Source organism: Oxyura jamaicensis, chromosome 1 (assembly GCF_011077185.1).
Source record: "Oxyura jamaicensis isolate SHBP4307 breed ruddy duck chromosome 1, BPBGC_Ojam_1.0, whole genome shotgun sequence".
NCBI lineage: Eukaryota > Metazoa > Chordata > Aves > Anseriformes > Anatidae > Oxyura > Oxyura jamaicensis.
The window spans coordinates 181,272,923-181,289,945 of record NC_048893.1 but is presented as its reverse complement, the minus strand read 5'-3'; the positions used below and the strand labels follow the sequence as shown (position 1 = coordinate 181,289,945).

Below are 17,023 nucleotides of genomic sequence, written 5' to 3'. Positions count from 1 at the left end.
CCACAAAGGTCCCACGCTGCCAAAGGTCAGAATCTGGCTACTTTATTCGATAGCTTTATCGCCCCACATAGCTTACATTAAGCTTGTGTTCCAGCCAGAAGTGTTCATTTGTCGTTGCCTGCCTGACATGCAAACAAAGAAACAAGGCCAAATCTATCTTTTGTCCTAAGCCTTCCAGAGGAGCTACACATCACTCTCCCATAGCACAAAACCTCACAAGTTACTCCTTAACTGATGCTAATAGTTACATGGCAAAAAACTGAACCTAGAGACTATGATGGTAAAGTTGTCTAGTGGGAACACTGCTGCCTGGTAGAAATGCTTCTGTGAAAGCAGGAGGCCCCTCCTGGATAGCTGTTTCTTCCATGCATGTCTCTCCCTCGGAGCTGTAAGGCTTAGTCAGCATTATAAAACAGTGAAGATTTATTTTGTTGCTTGCATACTTTAAATCGTCCAACCTTTGCATTTTTGAAGCGGTACCTTCCCCAGCAAATAAAAGAAAAGCTCAGAGCTTACCCCGTGGTTATCAGAGAGGTCTGAGGGAAACGTCTGCTTGAAATAGAAAACACATATAGCAGAAATGTATTATTCAGTGAAAATTTTCCAGGCCTTTTTGGTTACATTTGGAATAAACATCAAATGCCAAAATGTGCCCTCTTCCGTGACTCCCGGAAAACCTGCGTTTAAAGAAGGTTGGCTGCTCAGCCGCAGTGCAGCTGAATATGGCTGTGTGACGGGAGAATCCTACAGCCCAGTGACTGACCCCAGCTGCTGGAAAGCAATACCTTCTCATTCCACAAAGGGTAAACTTCAGAGGAATTTATCAATTTGCTTTAGATCACCATTTACAGCAAGGTTCCTGTCAGGTCTTTTGAGGTCTCAAGAGAAGTTACAAGCCCGAGCCCATCTATCAGTTTAGTGTTCAAGTCTCTTTAGCAGTAGAGTAGCTGTAAACAAAAATGAGTTAAAGTTGGAAAAATGTCTATAATAGCTTCATCCTGAAACCAGTTTTTACACTTATTGAAGTGTATTCCACTACACTTTTTACAGTTATTGGATACGTATTATTTTTAAGATTTACCAGCTCTAGTCTTTCAAATATTTTTATTATTAAAAATGTTGAGAAAAAAATCTAAGTTACAGAAGGAACTATTGATCAGGGAAATGGAGGAAGGTATTTAGAAGGACAATGAGCATCAGTATGTGTTTAAAGTGTCTTTATACATTACTGTTTTGTTAGTGAAGTTTCTCGTGGAATATTCAGAGTATTTAATAGTTCTAGCTTTAATTTATTGCTCATGTATTAAAACAGTAAACATATATGCTTTTAATCAGCACCTATTTTTTTTTAGAACATTAATATCCTGGAATATATAGGGAAGGTTCTCATTTTCCTCTAGCTTTTGAGAGCCGACAAGCACAGTTTGCCCTCAGCTGCTCCAGTACATCAGTAGGAGCTGGGAAGCAAAGATTTTCCTATTCAGAAGAACAAAGAAGGGTTTGTTCTGTCATTTCTGATTATGAAAGGAACATATAGGCAGGAAGAGAGAATCTCACTGACTAAATATCAGGAGCCAAACTGGCACCGCACAGAAGTTGGAAGAGGAGCCAGTGAAAGGACCCTCTCATGCACTGGCTGCAGGAGAAGCACCAAGCCTACCTATGTCTACACGGAGCAATACAGAGGCCAGGGCTACCACACAGCTGGGTTTATTCACTTGTTATTTTCATTATACCATTGCAAGGTAAAGAGCCCGGTCATTATTCAAGCCAAAGTAAGCATCTCCCCTTTGTGCCGGTGACATGTCAAAGTGACCCCACTCTGCTTACTAACCAATGCACAGGAGCACCGGATGAGAATGTTTTATTTTCCCCAGTAATTTAAGGTCAGATTCTCATCTTGGGTAAACTCTTGTAGCTGGAGTAATGGCAGCGTGAGCCATGAGTACTGCCTAGGTCTAGAAGGGACTGCAGAGCGTCCCACCCAGCTGTTGCTCTGCTCTGCAGAGGATGGGACAATGTAGCTCATGGGCATAGCCTCAGCTCTACCTCCAGCATATTTGCCAGGCTTCCACGTCAAGTAACAGACATGGAGATGGAGACCACCTTCTCCATCGCCCCATGTGCATGAGGAAAAACCCAGAACAGATGATGGTTCTGTGACCATGTCCATTTTCCTGTTCATGGTGTGATCAACCCATAACTCTTGCCCAGGAACTGCAGCACAGGTAAAATATAAACATTAGTATGAGCCTTTATATCACTAAGGAAACACAAAAATATGTAGTCAATGGGAAATACAGTGTATGGGTTTGACCTTGAGAGGCATGCAGCACCTGCAGTGTCTAACAGGGGCCAGATGGAGTTGCAGTTCCTTCTCACTTCCCAGAATCAGGCATTTTGTGGGCAGTTGTTCATGCACAGCTGCTGTGTAGGATGGTTCTGGCTTCCTGAGCTATGGATACCTCTCTTTGAAGTGAATTAGCATTGTGCCTGGACAAATAATGCAGGATCAGGCTATCTGTTAAAGCCCTGGGACCACATCTGCCTCTATCTGTGTTTCATAATATATCAGCCGAAGATAGACATTTAGCCACGGAGCACTTCTGACATGGCCAAGGTTACACGAGGACTTAATCATATTACTGCAGTGCACCATCTTCCTTGCCAGCCCATTGCTGTTCTGCTAGAGACTACATTACCATGCATCAGCAAATACACCGGCACACTGCTATATTTAGTGCCTCATACATACCACTAAAATAGAGGATGTGTCAGCTTTTAATCTGACTTCAATTTTTTGTCAGCAAAGTAAAAGCTCATTTTCCCTACCAGTGATGAAGCGTGCTCAGCGTTAGTCATCTTGAGCTTTCCAGCTCAAGATGGTGGTGTTAACTTTAAAATACTTTCATTAGGCGGCTGGATTGCTCAAGCTGATTCATTTTGACTAAATGATACACCAGGAAATACTAAGAATGCATAGAGTCAGTCAGCCAGATTTTGATAGTGACTACCATGGGCTAAAAAACCATTTTCTTCAACCAGCTGGTGGCAAGAGGAGCTGCTAATCATATTTTTATGATTAATATAATTCTATGTTTCTAACCGAGGTGCTCTCTGCAGTACCACAGCAGACAATTAAACCACCTGGGTTACAAGCCCAGAATAGGGAAAGGTGGTGAAGACCCACCCATGCCAGGTATTGCGCATCACACAGCGGTGGGAGCGGGGCAGTCCTGTTGATGGCATCATCTGTTAATAACAGCAAGCATGTGGCAATGGTCAGAGACACAATTACCATCAGCAGGGCCATGCTCACTCTGGAGGAAAGCAGGGTTCAGTGGATGAATCTGGCATCTTAACAGGTCTTGATAAAGCCGCAGAATTAGCACTGTGATTAGTACTGTGAGACACACTGAAAATCCAGGAAAGGGGAGCCACAAAATATTGCATTTTTTTTTCTTAAAAAAAAAAAAAAAAAGCAAGAGAGAAAATGACAGCCCAGAAGTGGTGCAAAATATGAGCTTGAGGAGAAGAGTGCTGTACTCTGCACATGGCAGATACAGACAGGAAGGATTTTTTTCTCACATGAGAAATTCCAAAAAGAGGAAACCAAACAAAACAAAATGAAACCTCTTATCCAGAAGACAGAGAAAATTTCAGAAATGTTTGTGAACTGCAAAGCTGCAAGGAACAGCCCCCCTCAGTCCAAGACATAGATTTGGCCAATATGGTAATTTAAGTAATGTTTTGGCATTAACCATAATCATGATTTACTTTAATGTAATTCAAATTTCAAAGCCTGAAGTTTCAAAGCCAAATAAAAATCAGAACTTCTGATGCTGAATGCTGTTAGATCTCGTGTCAAGAACTGCACACCTATTTTACAGAAATGGTTTGATTGAGAAATTAATGGATGCTAACATTTGCCTGCAAAATGCTTCAGTTTGAAGGACTTGGCATTTTCTGCCAGAAGCATTTTAATGATAAATTTATTACTATTCCCATCATGGACTAGATTTCCATGAGCAAAGTTCCACCTCAGTGACCAAACCGAATCACCTGTTATTCCTCTTTTATGCTGGCAGTTATCAAATATTCAGCTACCATCTTCTAACTGCCAGATGGGCGTTAAACTTTCTTTGGAGACCAAACTGATGTTATCATAAAAGTAAAACAATTCAAAAAATTTATCACAGTCAAAGCCAGAAGCACTGTTAACAGAATAGGTTTTCTTTAAGATGTATGTGCTGTTGATGTGCTTTCCTTTTCTTTACAAAGCAAGCCTCCAGCGTTACACAGATGCAAGCAGCGAAAACAATTAAAAATTGCTAAAACTATCTAAAAATCGATGGGATTTGCTTAGCTTTGGAAAAGCACAAGCATAATCTCCATTGGAAATACCAACATGGAATAAATATCCTGTAACGCAGGCAAAAATATTGCTGTGCACAGCACTCAAATGGCAATACTTGTAGCTATGCTGCGCTCAGCAGCCTCCACGTAGGCACTGACCTCCTGCAAGGTGCCTGAGCACAGCCTGCCCATTGAGATCTCAGGTTTTGAAGCCAGGGCTCCCGGAGCTTTGCTCCGTGTGTTGGCCAGCAACAGGGACCTGTTCACCTGCTCCCAACAGGGTTATGGTGGCCTTGGGAAGGACTGAGGGTGCAGCTTGGAGCAGAGACTGACACTGCTTCGAGGAAGGAGAAACCACTGAGCTAGCAAACTGGCTTAAGCTAGTCTTTCAGGCCAAAAAAAATATAAAAGATGTTAAGTCAGCTGGGGACAGAGGGATAATTACAACAAAGTTGCCCAATTGCTTTCATTTTAATTGACACGCACTGCATACGTATCGACTAATGAGACTGAAAGAGCAGTAGGAAATAGGGAGCTCCAGAGGTCAGCTGTTTTATGATTTATTTAAATGGTGCTAGCTGGCAAAAGCTTTTGTGGGAATGAGGATTCCCTTAGACTTTGGGGACATTTCTTCTTGCAGAGCTGTGGGGCTGTTATTAAATTCCAGTAACCTCCCATTCTGGGAAGCAGTTTCTTTTCGCTAAGTTCCTAATTGTGCTTCATTACAATTTAATAAGGACATTTACCCTCAATTGAGCAAATCATTCAAGCAGTTGCTTACTCCCCCTCGCAATGAATTGGATTTGTCAATTGCAGCTTTAATTGCGTGTTAAGTGGCTTGCTGAATCAGGACCTCTGTGCGCATCACTGTCTACCCAAACCTTTCCTGAGCTTCTGGCATCATAAACCAAGTAGCGTCTGTGCATGCATTCCTTCAGCTCTGCCGATTGCCCTGATCCTCGCAGAACGTCAGCTGTAAATAAATCATTTCCCCGTGACAGTCAAACACACCGATGCTGTTAACATCGTCAGCTCCACCAGCTGCGAGTGAGCTCATGCTGATGAATGACGCATCCTGACTTTGCCCCTGGGGACAAGGCCCGGGGGGTGTTTACATTTATTTACATTTACGTTTTACATTACTTTGCAAAGTGAGCCACTGTCACCAGGCTGGGCTGCTGTGCCAGCAGTATGCCAGAGGATGCACTTACACACACCTCACCTCGATGCACCGTAAACCTTTCAGTGCTGTGGCAAGCCCTTTTGTTCCTCTCTGACACCAAGAACAAATACTTCATGGTGTCCTTGTTGTTTCAGAGTTGGTGTCTCAAGGTCTAAGTCCAAAGCTGCTGAATTATCAGCTTTCTTAAGAACCGAGCAAATCCTACAGCCCTGCTTCATGAACTCATGCAAGTAATCACAGCAACTGCACAAAATAACTCAGAATATCAGCAATTCCTTCAGGTCCTCCATCAATGCATACGTCTGCACAATCCATTGAGAAACATTCAAGAAGCAATGCAGTGTCTTACCTGCCTTTTCCTTAGACAGCTTCTGAAACAGCACCTGCAAGAAATAAATTATTTTTTTGTTTTATAACCATGGATTATTATTTATTATTATTTTTTTTTTTCAAATAAGCTGCACATTTCAGGACAATACATGCAGTTCCTACACAGTATCTCTGCCTTACAAAAGTCATCAGACCCAGAGCTCATCCACAAGAATCGCGGGGAACACCTAGCTTTGCTTGCTAAGGACAGCCTGGCGCCCACTCCCCTGTCTTGCAGGCAGTGAGCCGCCCATGACACAAGCAAGGACACGCAAGATCCAGCACACCAAAGCAGGTCATGGTGCAGGCTGCCTGCGAGGCAGCTGTACAGCAGTGGGAAATGAGCACGCTGTGGTGATGGCAGCACTGAGTGGTGCAGTGATGGTACTTCATCCGTGACAGGGAGAAGGTCCCTGGGAGAAGGTCTGCGGGATGTGGCCAAACTGACTTTCAACGTTGCATTCTTCATATTTTTCAGCGCCCTGCTCTGGGTTTGCCATGGCAAATGGAAGCGGTCCCATTAACGTCATACTTGGATGCACCTCTTGGTCCATTAATTTCCTCTGTAACAGCCTCCAGTGCCCAAATCAGGTTGTTCTCACTCTGTAAGCTGGTGATTAAATGTGTATCACCTGCCCACCTTGCATAGGATAGATCTAACACCTCTCTGAGGAAAGCAGCCTGCAACTGAAACTACTACAATGTGAGAAACCACACCCAATCTTTTTTAATTTTTATTTTTGTAGATAAAGAGAAGGCTGAGCTGATACCAGTGAACGTACAGGTGGGAGCTGCCCAGTCTGCAGCCAGCTGAACCAGCAGCCACTCCTCTGTCTCGCAGTGACACGCTCCCTGTGCTTGCTATAGGTTTGTGCCCATATGGACAACCATCTGCACATTTCTGCCTGATGCACTAAGTGCTCCAGTATCTCTACAGCAAACATTGCCTCCGCAGCCTTAATAGAAATGTCTATAAAAACATGTTTATTTATTTATTTTTTTTTACCGTTATTTTAGTGAAGAATTTTACTGAGATATTGGAAAATTCTTTCTCTAAGCATGGAACAGAATTGTTAGAGCATCACTCAGCAATGGGAAAAGCACAGCTAGACTAGGTGGAGCAGGCTGCAGTTGTTTTCCCCTCTGCAAAGCAATTTATTTGTGGAAAAGCCTCTTACTCAGGTGGAAGGTCTGCAGGAGCAGCAGCAGCCTGCCCTTCAGCCAGCAGAGACCACGTGAGGTGGTCACTTCTAAAGGTGTCACTTTGGGATAAACATTTCTTGAAGAAGACATAAACAGCATGTGAAGCACGATACATATGTCAGTTCTGCTTGGATAGCTGTTTTCTGTATTCTAGTGTAACCACAAGGGCACTGGTTATTATACAATCAAACCCATGCTATATTAACTTCCAAATCTTTTTAGGATGCCATTGAAAAAAAGATGCAAATTGTTGCTGGAACAATCCCAAGTGGCAACAGAGAGCTGCCAACTAAAAGTGATTTACGGAAATAATAATGATAATGCACTATATAACTGATTGTGTAACAAAATACATTTATTGAAGTACTAGCATCCCATCTGAGCAGCACGGCACCATCTAATCAAATATATAGAAACCATGGACCAAGCGAGTACAACTCTAGCCAAAAGGCTGCTGCAGCACCTGCTGCTATGAATAATAAAGAAATCATTTGCTTACAGCTCCAGCTGTAGCAATTTTGCAAGTGGAAGTGTCAAACAGAAGCTAAAGACAAATACACTATGCTGATACAACCGTGTTTTGTTTCTTTAAGCATGTCAACCAGAAAGCAGGAACGTATTAGATGGATAGTGGGTCCAGTTCTCCCCCCTCAGCAGTTCTGTCTGAGCGGGGTCACCCCAAATTTACCTACGTGAGCAGAGGTACCCGACCTGCCTGTGCATTAATATGAGAGCAGGATGAGCCAGCCGTGTGAATCAGGCAGCCCTCGGCTGTGGGGCAGCTAGCAGAAGGGACAACCTGCAGTGAAGAGAAGCTCAGGGGGCTTATCTACACCACTAAATATAAAGAGGAGGTTGATGGGGCCAAAGCACCATACCTGGGTTTGTCCCTATGACTTTAGCATCTCAGTCCCTGCCTTTGTTCCAGACCGTTTGGAGCAGCCCTGCTCAGAGCAAGGCAGCTCTTGGACAGCTGCCCTCAGGGATGAGCCGGTGCCATACGGCCTCACTGATGCTGCCTTCAGAGTCTCTGCTATTAAATGTACTTTTCATCGAAACCGAACTCTTTGCCTAAAGTGGAAGTGAAGGTAGAAGCAAAACACCTGTATTATAACATCAACAAGCCAAATAAACACACTCATCAAAGAATTGTCTCTCTGATGTATACATAATCGTTCATGGTTGTAAGTGATCGGGGCATGGAATTCATCAAACAAGTGGGCTGAATGATTTAATAATGTCCTTGTAAGCTTATTGTCACATAAAAGCCTTTTCCTGACACAAAAGATGAATACAGAACGGTTGACTTTAACAACTTCAAAACCACTTTAATTTGCAACAGCACTGTTATTCTGCAGTACCAGCCAATCCCATAACTTCATATAGCATAAAAAAGACAGTTTTATATCCAAGCCTTTTACTTCTTTCTTCCCTATCAACACTTATTAGTTATTAGCTCTTTTCTGCTCTAAACATAAACATTTCAGCACATGCCTAAATCTGCCACTGATATTTCAGAGTACCTGTCAAACCATAGTTACTCACTCTCAGCAAATCACACCCTCCAGAAAAGAAAAGAAAAAAAAGTAATTAGTGTATCTCTTCAGCATTCAAATTACTCTTCCAGATGTTTAATAAAAAAACAGATTTATTCAACACAGGTATGATATCAAAAATACACTGCTATCAAATGAACGCTGGCATTTTGACAAGACTGCTTGACATCTGCTGTTCACAAAGAGACCTTGAATTCTGCCGGTTTATGCACTGTGGGGAAAAGACCCCGAGACACACCGCTTCCTTCAGAGGAGAAAAATGGTAAATCCATATGACTTCTTACTGATGAACTGATAGAGGAGAAAAGCACTTTGAGCTGGGAAAAGTCCTGCAAACAATAACGACTGGAAATCCTGCTAGTTCTTAATGCTACCAATTTAATAATCTGCTGGGCTTTCATTAAAGCTACATATAGGCAATTGCAAAGAATTAAACCAGAAATCACCATGCAAAACTCAATCATCTGATTAGCAGCTTTATTAGACCCTTCCAGAAAAGTGTCAATGGAATAAAAGAAAATCCCAGATACCACTTGAAAATAAAACTCTACAGCCCAAAAGGGGCACTCATACCATGGCACTCCGCACTGCAGGCTGCAGCTTGAAGTTGCCTGGCCCCAGCAATGAAATCAGCAGCCTGAATTATGTTTATATGTTCCCTAGACAACATTAGCACGCTGGGGATAACGGCAATGCTGAAGTTATCCCATAGGAAACGCTGCTGAGAGCGCTGAGTCAGAAGTCTGATTTCCCTCAGAGATTTGGCACCGTCGTTGGTACAGTCTTGAAACCTCCGCTGGGTTTGGGTGCTGATGCTGTATCTTCAGCAGCTGACAAACAGGCGCTTTTAAAATGCAGCCACTATGGTGATGCTCCTAGATATGATGTTTAATGATATAGCCTGAGCATTAGAGAAACCCCCTGGGATGGGGAAGACATCTTCTGGGTAGGGATTCAAACTCACACCTGCTGCATCACAACAGATTTATTTAATTGAAGCTGTGCTATTGCACAGCAACTATTCATACTAAATGGGTCACAGAGAGAAAGAAAGAAAAAGAAAAAGAAAAGAAAGAGGAAGGAAGGGAGGAAGGGAGGAAGGGAGGAAGGGAGGGAGGGAGGGTGGAAGGGAGGAAGGAAGGAAGGAAGGAAGGAAGGAAGGAAGGAAGGAAGGAAGGAAGGAAGGAAGGAAGGAAGGAAGGAAGGAAAATGTAAACAGCTCTCCAGTCTAGTTGAACAAGTTCACTTGCTCATTCACAAGTGGGAAAACTTGGGTCTAGGTCCCCTCTCAAGACTCTTCAACACTAACAATAAGAAAATGTTGTGAAGAATTCATTGTTCTGAGGAGGTTTTTATCACGGTATTTTATGACAGTGTAAGACATTAAGAAGTTGCACAGCACTGATCAAGGCAGTCTTGCTCCTCACATGAATGTCAGTGTCAGCATGGCTGTTTGTTACGGGACTGGACAAGGGAGCCTTGCTGGGCTGAAGACCAAGGCTGAATTTATGCACACTGAGCCCTTGATCATCCACACTGCAAAACAGCTGGGTCACCCCTCACTGTTTTGAACTGCTCCAGCTGACTGTCTACAAATTAAACCTCTGCATCATTCAAGAGATTTGGGAGCACTCCCAAATGGCAGAATGGAGGTAGATGCTGCTCTGTTTCTTGCCACTTTTACTGCAGGTACAAAAGATCACATCTGCAAAATACTCTGTGTCACAGGACCACAGCAGACCACAAAGAAGACAGTGGAGACCTAGGGCCAAGAGCTGCATGGTACAGACGTGCTCAGTCTGCTCTGCAGGGCCCCTTAGCATGCTCTCTTGTACATACCAACCTCAAACAACTCTGCTAACTTGAAAAATATTTTCCTTACGTTAGGTTATACAACTGTCACGGTGACAGGTGGCTACTTCAGGTAGCCTCCAATATAAGGGAGCTATAAAAAATATATAATATATATATAAATACATATATATTTGAAGTTGTAAAATATGGGAAATACAATTAATAATTGTTCCAGTTACTGCAAAAATGCACGTGCTCCCAATACGTTATCAGCCTGCTTACTTGAAATTAATGGGTATGTGTACCCCAGCAAAGCATAGATTTGGCCTGTTATCTACAGCTGTAAGCAAAGGTTTGTAAAACCTGATGCAGTTGGAAAGGATTTCTAAGGCTTCTTCCCTTTTCTAGCATAACTCACTGAGATGTTTGCTGCTGTCTCAATGCAACTAACCTGCACCCTAATGTGTTATCAAAAACCAACCTAACTTAATAAACGAGTCCAATTCTGTAGAATTGCAGATGGTGTTTTCACATACATTTTAAAACTCTGTCAGTTCACCTTGTTTCCCTGAGAACATGTACATTTTCAAGTGGCTGTCAAGAATGGAACGTAAATAAAATAAACTGGGTCTCTCTGTAGCTGATATGGAAATAGTCTAATTTAGAGATTCTAATTTATTTCTTTGCCTTAACCTGATAAAAGTATATAGATTGTCCTTTCCCCATTTTCTCTGAGGATCTAGCATACAGAACCTTTTAATCACATCCCAAGAAACTAGAATTCAAATATTTCATGACAATATTTTAAAAATGAGCCTAAGGGATTTAAGCACTGAACACCCAAAAGAGCTCAGAGGACACTGAAATGTCTTTTGAAAACCCCAGACTTAATACGGTGAGGTGGACTCTAAAAAAATGAAATACTGCAAATGTTCCCTGCAGCTATAAGAGCAAAATTAGTCACGGTGTACTGCTTTAAAGAACAGCTAATGAACATTTGAACATTATTTTCCCTACTTTAATGTTTTAGTTGGCAAAATAAGGCTTGCTTTTAAAATGTATTTTATGTTATTCCTTCAAATTATACACAAAGATCAGTGTTGGTCTGAGAAGCACTGATATAAAGATTTATTGATTTTTTTTTTTTTTTTTTAATCTGTTTGCTACAATTTTGTACCTATTCTGTGCATGTAGAATTGATAAAGGTCTGAGAAGTAAATTGGCATTTCATGTTGTGGTAATTTTGAAAGCTTTGATCGAACAGAAAAAATGGCTGAAAAGTATTTCAGAGTGAAAACTTCTTAATATCTTGTTAAAGAAGAAGGTTCACAATAAGTGGAGCAGGGCATTAAAGCCTGTAACATTTTGACAATGTTAAAAGTGAAATCAGAAAAAAACAAACACACAAAAAAACTAGTAAAAGAGCATTTGTTGTATTAACTGTCACTTATCATACTTTAAAAATGCATTATAGTAACAGACAGTACATAGATTTTTGTTGTAGGGGATTCAGCTCCAACGCATGGGTGCACTCGCCTGAAGTAAGTGTTAGGTTGTGGTTTTACAGTATTTTTTTTACCATATTAACTCAGCCGAGCTGCTGAGTTTGCCACCAGATTAGAAGATCTCATTCCCCCATGTGGCTCAGCTGGCCAGCACTGGCACTCATCTGGTGGCTGGGAAACGAAAGCAGCAGAACATAAACTTTAGGGAAAAAGCAAAACAAACAAACACCTTCTGCTGTTTAAGTCATTGCTTTCATCAGGAAACCTCTGTTATAACTACCATTTCCTTGGCCTGATGCTTTGCTTTGTGAGCGTGTTGTTTAATACTCTGTAACATCATTTTTCTGCTGTCATCATTCCACATTGCCTTTGCCTCTCCTGTGATTTTCTCTAAAGGACAACAAGGCACTTTTTGCTGTTCTGAAGTGGTCTGTGGAGGTGGTTTTAGCCATTATCCTTCCCAGCTCCGGCTCTGCCCTATCTGGGCTGATGACTGAGTGACCTTGCAAACAGGCAGTCTGAAGAAGCAGACCTGAAGAGTGAACTATCTGGTCTTCTACATCTGGCCTGAGTATGAATAGCTGGAATTGGAAAACAAAGTATTTTCTGTTGTGTAAGGAATACTGAAAAGCCTCTTTGCTGAGCTGATTCTCTTTGCTGCTGACAATGCCCTAAAACATGTACAGGTATGTTCAGATCCCACCACCTGCACTGTGGGAACAAAATGTTGCTGTGGTTTGCAACAGATCAACAAACCCGGGAACAGGATGAGTGTAAATGATCAGAATCAGTAGAATAAGTAAGCTGGAGACTGCAGTTATTGAGGGATTTTTCCACATTTTGTTTCATTTCAAAATACCAACCCAATCAACACAACTTTTCAACAGAGAAATTAAATTAACAAATCAAAAACATATTACTGATATTACTGAAATATTTCATTTTGATCATACAAATAAAATGACTTTTTGTGTTTAAGATACTTACTTGAAAATTGAAGTAACTATACTATATTAGATAAGAAACTCACCAAACCATTTTTATCTGGTCTTGGCGGTGATCTTGAAGCAGATAAGGAAAATTTGCCAGCTGACAAAACATTTCACAGAACAGAAAAATTGTTTCTGCCAATGTCTTTACTTGTAACCAGAAGAAAAGGACCCTAAAGTTTTATAAGGTCAGAAACCTCCTTCACCTTCAAAGATTTTATGATATTTCTGATTTTGAAGGCCTGGAATTAATTTTTAAAATGGCTCTGATCAGTTAAATATTTTTCAGAAATGTGGGTACTTAAAATTTCAGAAAGTCACTTTACTGTAACGTATCCACACTCATTTTCTTTAATTTTCAGGGATTCTAAATTATACCCATGGAAGTTCAAGTTGTTAACGAAGCAAGCTGTGACAGCAGCTTCTCTGTTGTCATTATCGTGCCCTTTGTGGCCAGCTGGAGAGAGAAGAGACCTGAGAGACAAGAACACAGATGCCCCACTGCAGAAACAGATGCTGCTCTTCCCTTCGAGGTGAACAGAGCAACAAACTGATCTGGTGCCACCCAGCACGATGCGGCGATGTACCCCTCTCTCTTTCACTTACTCAAGCTCTCATAACACTTTCCACTTTTTTTGCTTTTAAATAGGATTTTATAGTAGTTGATATTGTAAACCCTAATTAAAATCGAATCTGGCAGTGGTGTGTTCTTACAAAGTTTGTATGAGAAGTCAAGAGCAAAGCAGGTGCAGGTGATGCCAAGCTGCTGGCCAAGGAAACATTTTAGGGAACAGGTATCAAAGTTTGGTCTGAAGGTTCAGCTCATCCTCCTTAATTCCCACTCCCCACCCTCTGTGATCACTTCCTTACAGGATACAGTTCCACCACGTTTCAGCAAATTTGCTTCTGATAATAAGGCAAAAAAGAAAAAAAAAAATCCCATTTATAATGTTTTTACATTTGGCAAGTCCCAGGAGCTCTTGGCTATTTTGAGCTCTTGACACTGCAGCAGGGCTCACATCAACATGCACAGAACTGTGCAAATATCAATTAATGCTCAGTCCCCTGTGAAGATGTTCTGCTATGCTTCTGTATAAACAAAGAGATTAATAAAAACTGGAGATAACATGTCAGTTGTCACAATATATGGGTGGGGGGCAGGTGGAAATGAGATGGGGCAGAGGTGGGAGGAAGACAAAAAGGAGAGCAGTGACTGCCGAACAGAGATGGACAAAAGCGAGAAGTGAGAGCAGTCCCTGTTTTTTTTCACAATCCTGGAACAATACAATGACTCATGCATTGCTATCATTTTTACCCTCTTAAGTAGGAAGAAGTGCTGTATCTATTTTAAAGATAAAATGAAGTGGAAAAGGTACAAGAGGTCACCAAACAACAAAGAGAGGAATGAAATCTGGGGACTCTGCCATCCTGCTATGGGAAATGAATGACTTTTAAAGCCAACAGCAGTTAGCAGTAATCCACGGTAGAAAATTAAAACCAAGCCATGTCAGCTCTGGCTAGAGTTGTGTTGTTCTTTTAGCTTGGTCCAGAGCAGAACATAGCTGGGAATGAACTTCAGACTGCCATTAGCAACAGCTTGTTTGTTTTCACTATCAAGTGTCCACAGAAATGGTTGATGATGGGTGAGCTCTAGCTGGGTATCAGGTATTCTCCCTGACAGTCAATAAAATTTATCTTGTAATATAACCTCAAACAAAAATGCTCTTTTTCTAGTAAACTGATATATTAGCAATCAGTAAAAATCTTGGGTAACTTTTTATGGTTTGTGAGGAAAAACAAAACTAAAACATGTTTATTTAATAGTTTTCTGTAGAAGAATAAACAGGGCAAATTGAAGAATAAAGCTTGAAAAGAGTTACTGAAAACTACAGAAATTGTGCACAGCAGAAGCACTCTTCCTGAGAACCTGCTCAGGGAAAAGTTAGGTAGCATCTCTGCTTCTTGTAGGGTGACAGCAAAGGCTGATGCCTTGGGGAGGAGCAGAGATGCCAATTTGTTTGTAACTGATGATCTTGTAACTACTTTATCCGTTTTCAATTTTATATGACATCTTTGTATTGGAAACCTCTGTAAATCCCTTTCGACATCTGATCAATTTTCTTTGATTGCCTCTCTGGTTCTCTCTGTTTATCAGTTTGCATTTATGCTATATTTAAAGAAAAATCTTTCCCTTGCCTTCTTTTACCATGGAAATGACATGCTTTCCCTGTGGGACGCTTCACAGCTCCCCCTTTCTAAGAAAGAAAGATCACTGTGTTGTTCAGTATCACCAGCATCAGGCGATGCCATCTACCATGGCACTAAACTCACAGGATTTCAGAAATACCACTCCATTGCAAATTCAGCTGTAGTCCATAAGAAAAAGAACACTTACCTGTGATATATACCAATTTACACTGCTTATTTTCAAAATGAACTCTTCAACCCTTACAGACAAAAGACACCAAACTTCATGTTAATATTTTCATAGAAAGGTATAAATTCCCCTCACTTCACTGTATCCTTTGCTGTCAGCAAATGCCCAAGTGTAATTCAGACTATTAACACATATATATCTAAACAACGTCAGAGCTCTGTGTGCCTCATCTCATGCTTTGCCTGTTAAGATTACGCAGGACAGCATCCCTATGTCAAGAAAAGTTGTGTGAATTTGTGCTGCATTAGGAGTCAAGAACCTCTTATGCACGTGAACCAAGCGCGAAGGCTGAAATGCAGCAAAGGACCCAAGCACATGCACGGTTTGAAATGATTAAGACTAGACATGCTTAATACATACACTTAAACCCATTACTGAGTCACAGCCTTTGTCCATATCCAGGAATTGGTGCAGAATTTACGGATGGAGTTGACCATTCCTGAACACAAAGTACAGAGCTGAGTATTTTCATGCTGAGGGTATCACTTATACCCACCAAAAATAAATTATTTTTATACACTAGCTGTGGTGTCGGGTCGTGTTTGACTCAGCTCAGGAGGAGTGAGACTGGACCTGGGAGCCCCCTACCACACATTAGGCATAAGCCGTAATCACCCCCTCCAAATAACTACCTGCACTGTATGACTGTGCCACTGAGTCATCCCTCTTCTGATTTTTTCCCTTCAAAGATTTCTCAGGTTCAAAAATTGCTCAGAGAACCGAGATTGGTGTGCCCATATACCAAAGGGGCTGATGGCTTCCTCTGTGACTTCCAGCAGCTCAGTGCAGCACTGGCTGAATGAAAGAACAGATCTTCTTCAGCTAGCCATGAGCATCACTGCTCCTACAGCATCACTTGGATAAGTGCTGTCCAAACCAAACCCTTAATATCTTTGATCTCTAACTTCTGCATCCATGTCACTACTAACATCCATGTCCACAGACTAACTTAAAGCCAGAGATAAAAGTTGTTAGGGTATCTGCAGTGATAACCACTTTTTATCATTTATCCTTTTTTGTCATATAGACAACATAAAATGTCTGCACAGAAGCACTAACAACTTGACTTTTCTGCATCATACCATTTTTAAAAATATGGACAAAAATCATAATGAGATACTCAGCTGCCTGCATGCATTCTTCTATTCCTACAGAAGAGATTTGTTACGGACTGGCTTGAATTCTCCATCTCTCTTGCTCACACAAACATTCCTGCATAGCCTAAAGCAGCTTCAAAGTCGGTTGAATATATATACTAGATACTTGAGATATTTTAAAGCAAAAAGGACATGCTTTTCTTCTTGAAATAGGATAAAATAATTATACTCCCACAGAGGGGTTTCAAAATTGGCATGTATTATTCCTCAGCTGTCATGGACAGCCAAAACAAATATATTCACAGAACTATCTCTGTACTTTTTGCTCCCATATGATGAACAGCTTTTATGCTTCTCTGCATTGCAGACATACATTTCATTTGTCTTCCTTTGAGGATCCTTTAGTGGATAGCTCCACAATCTTCTCACAATTACTGTTCTGGGTAGCTCAGTACCATCTTTGAACTGAATTTAATACTATTAAATTACAAGAAAGTGGCATTAGGCAAATTTAAGACCATTAAAATAAGATGA

At 41.2% G+C, this 17,023-nt stretch overlaps 1 protein-coding gene across 4 annotated transcripts in view; it reads right to left on the bottom strand.

The window, feature by feature from the left end:
* The window catches only part of STARD13 (StAR related lipid transfer domain containing 13), a 295,349-nt gene that overhangs the window by 164,562 nt on the left and 113,764 nt on the right, over positions 1-17,023 (bottom strand). For all 4 annotated transcript variants that reach the window (XM_035324523.1, XM_035324532.1, XM_035324539.1 and 1 more), the window contains one exon: positions 5,889-5,922. In XM_035324523.1, the coding sequence (XP_035180414.1) occupies positions 5,889-5,922 (34 nt within the window). The remainder of the gene's footprint in view (positions 1-5,888; positions 5,923-17,023) is intronic.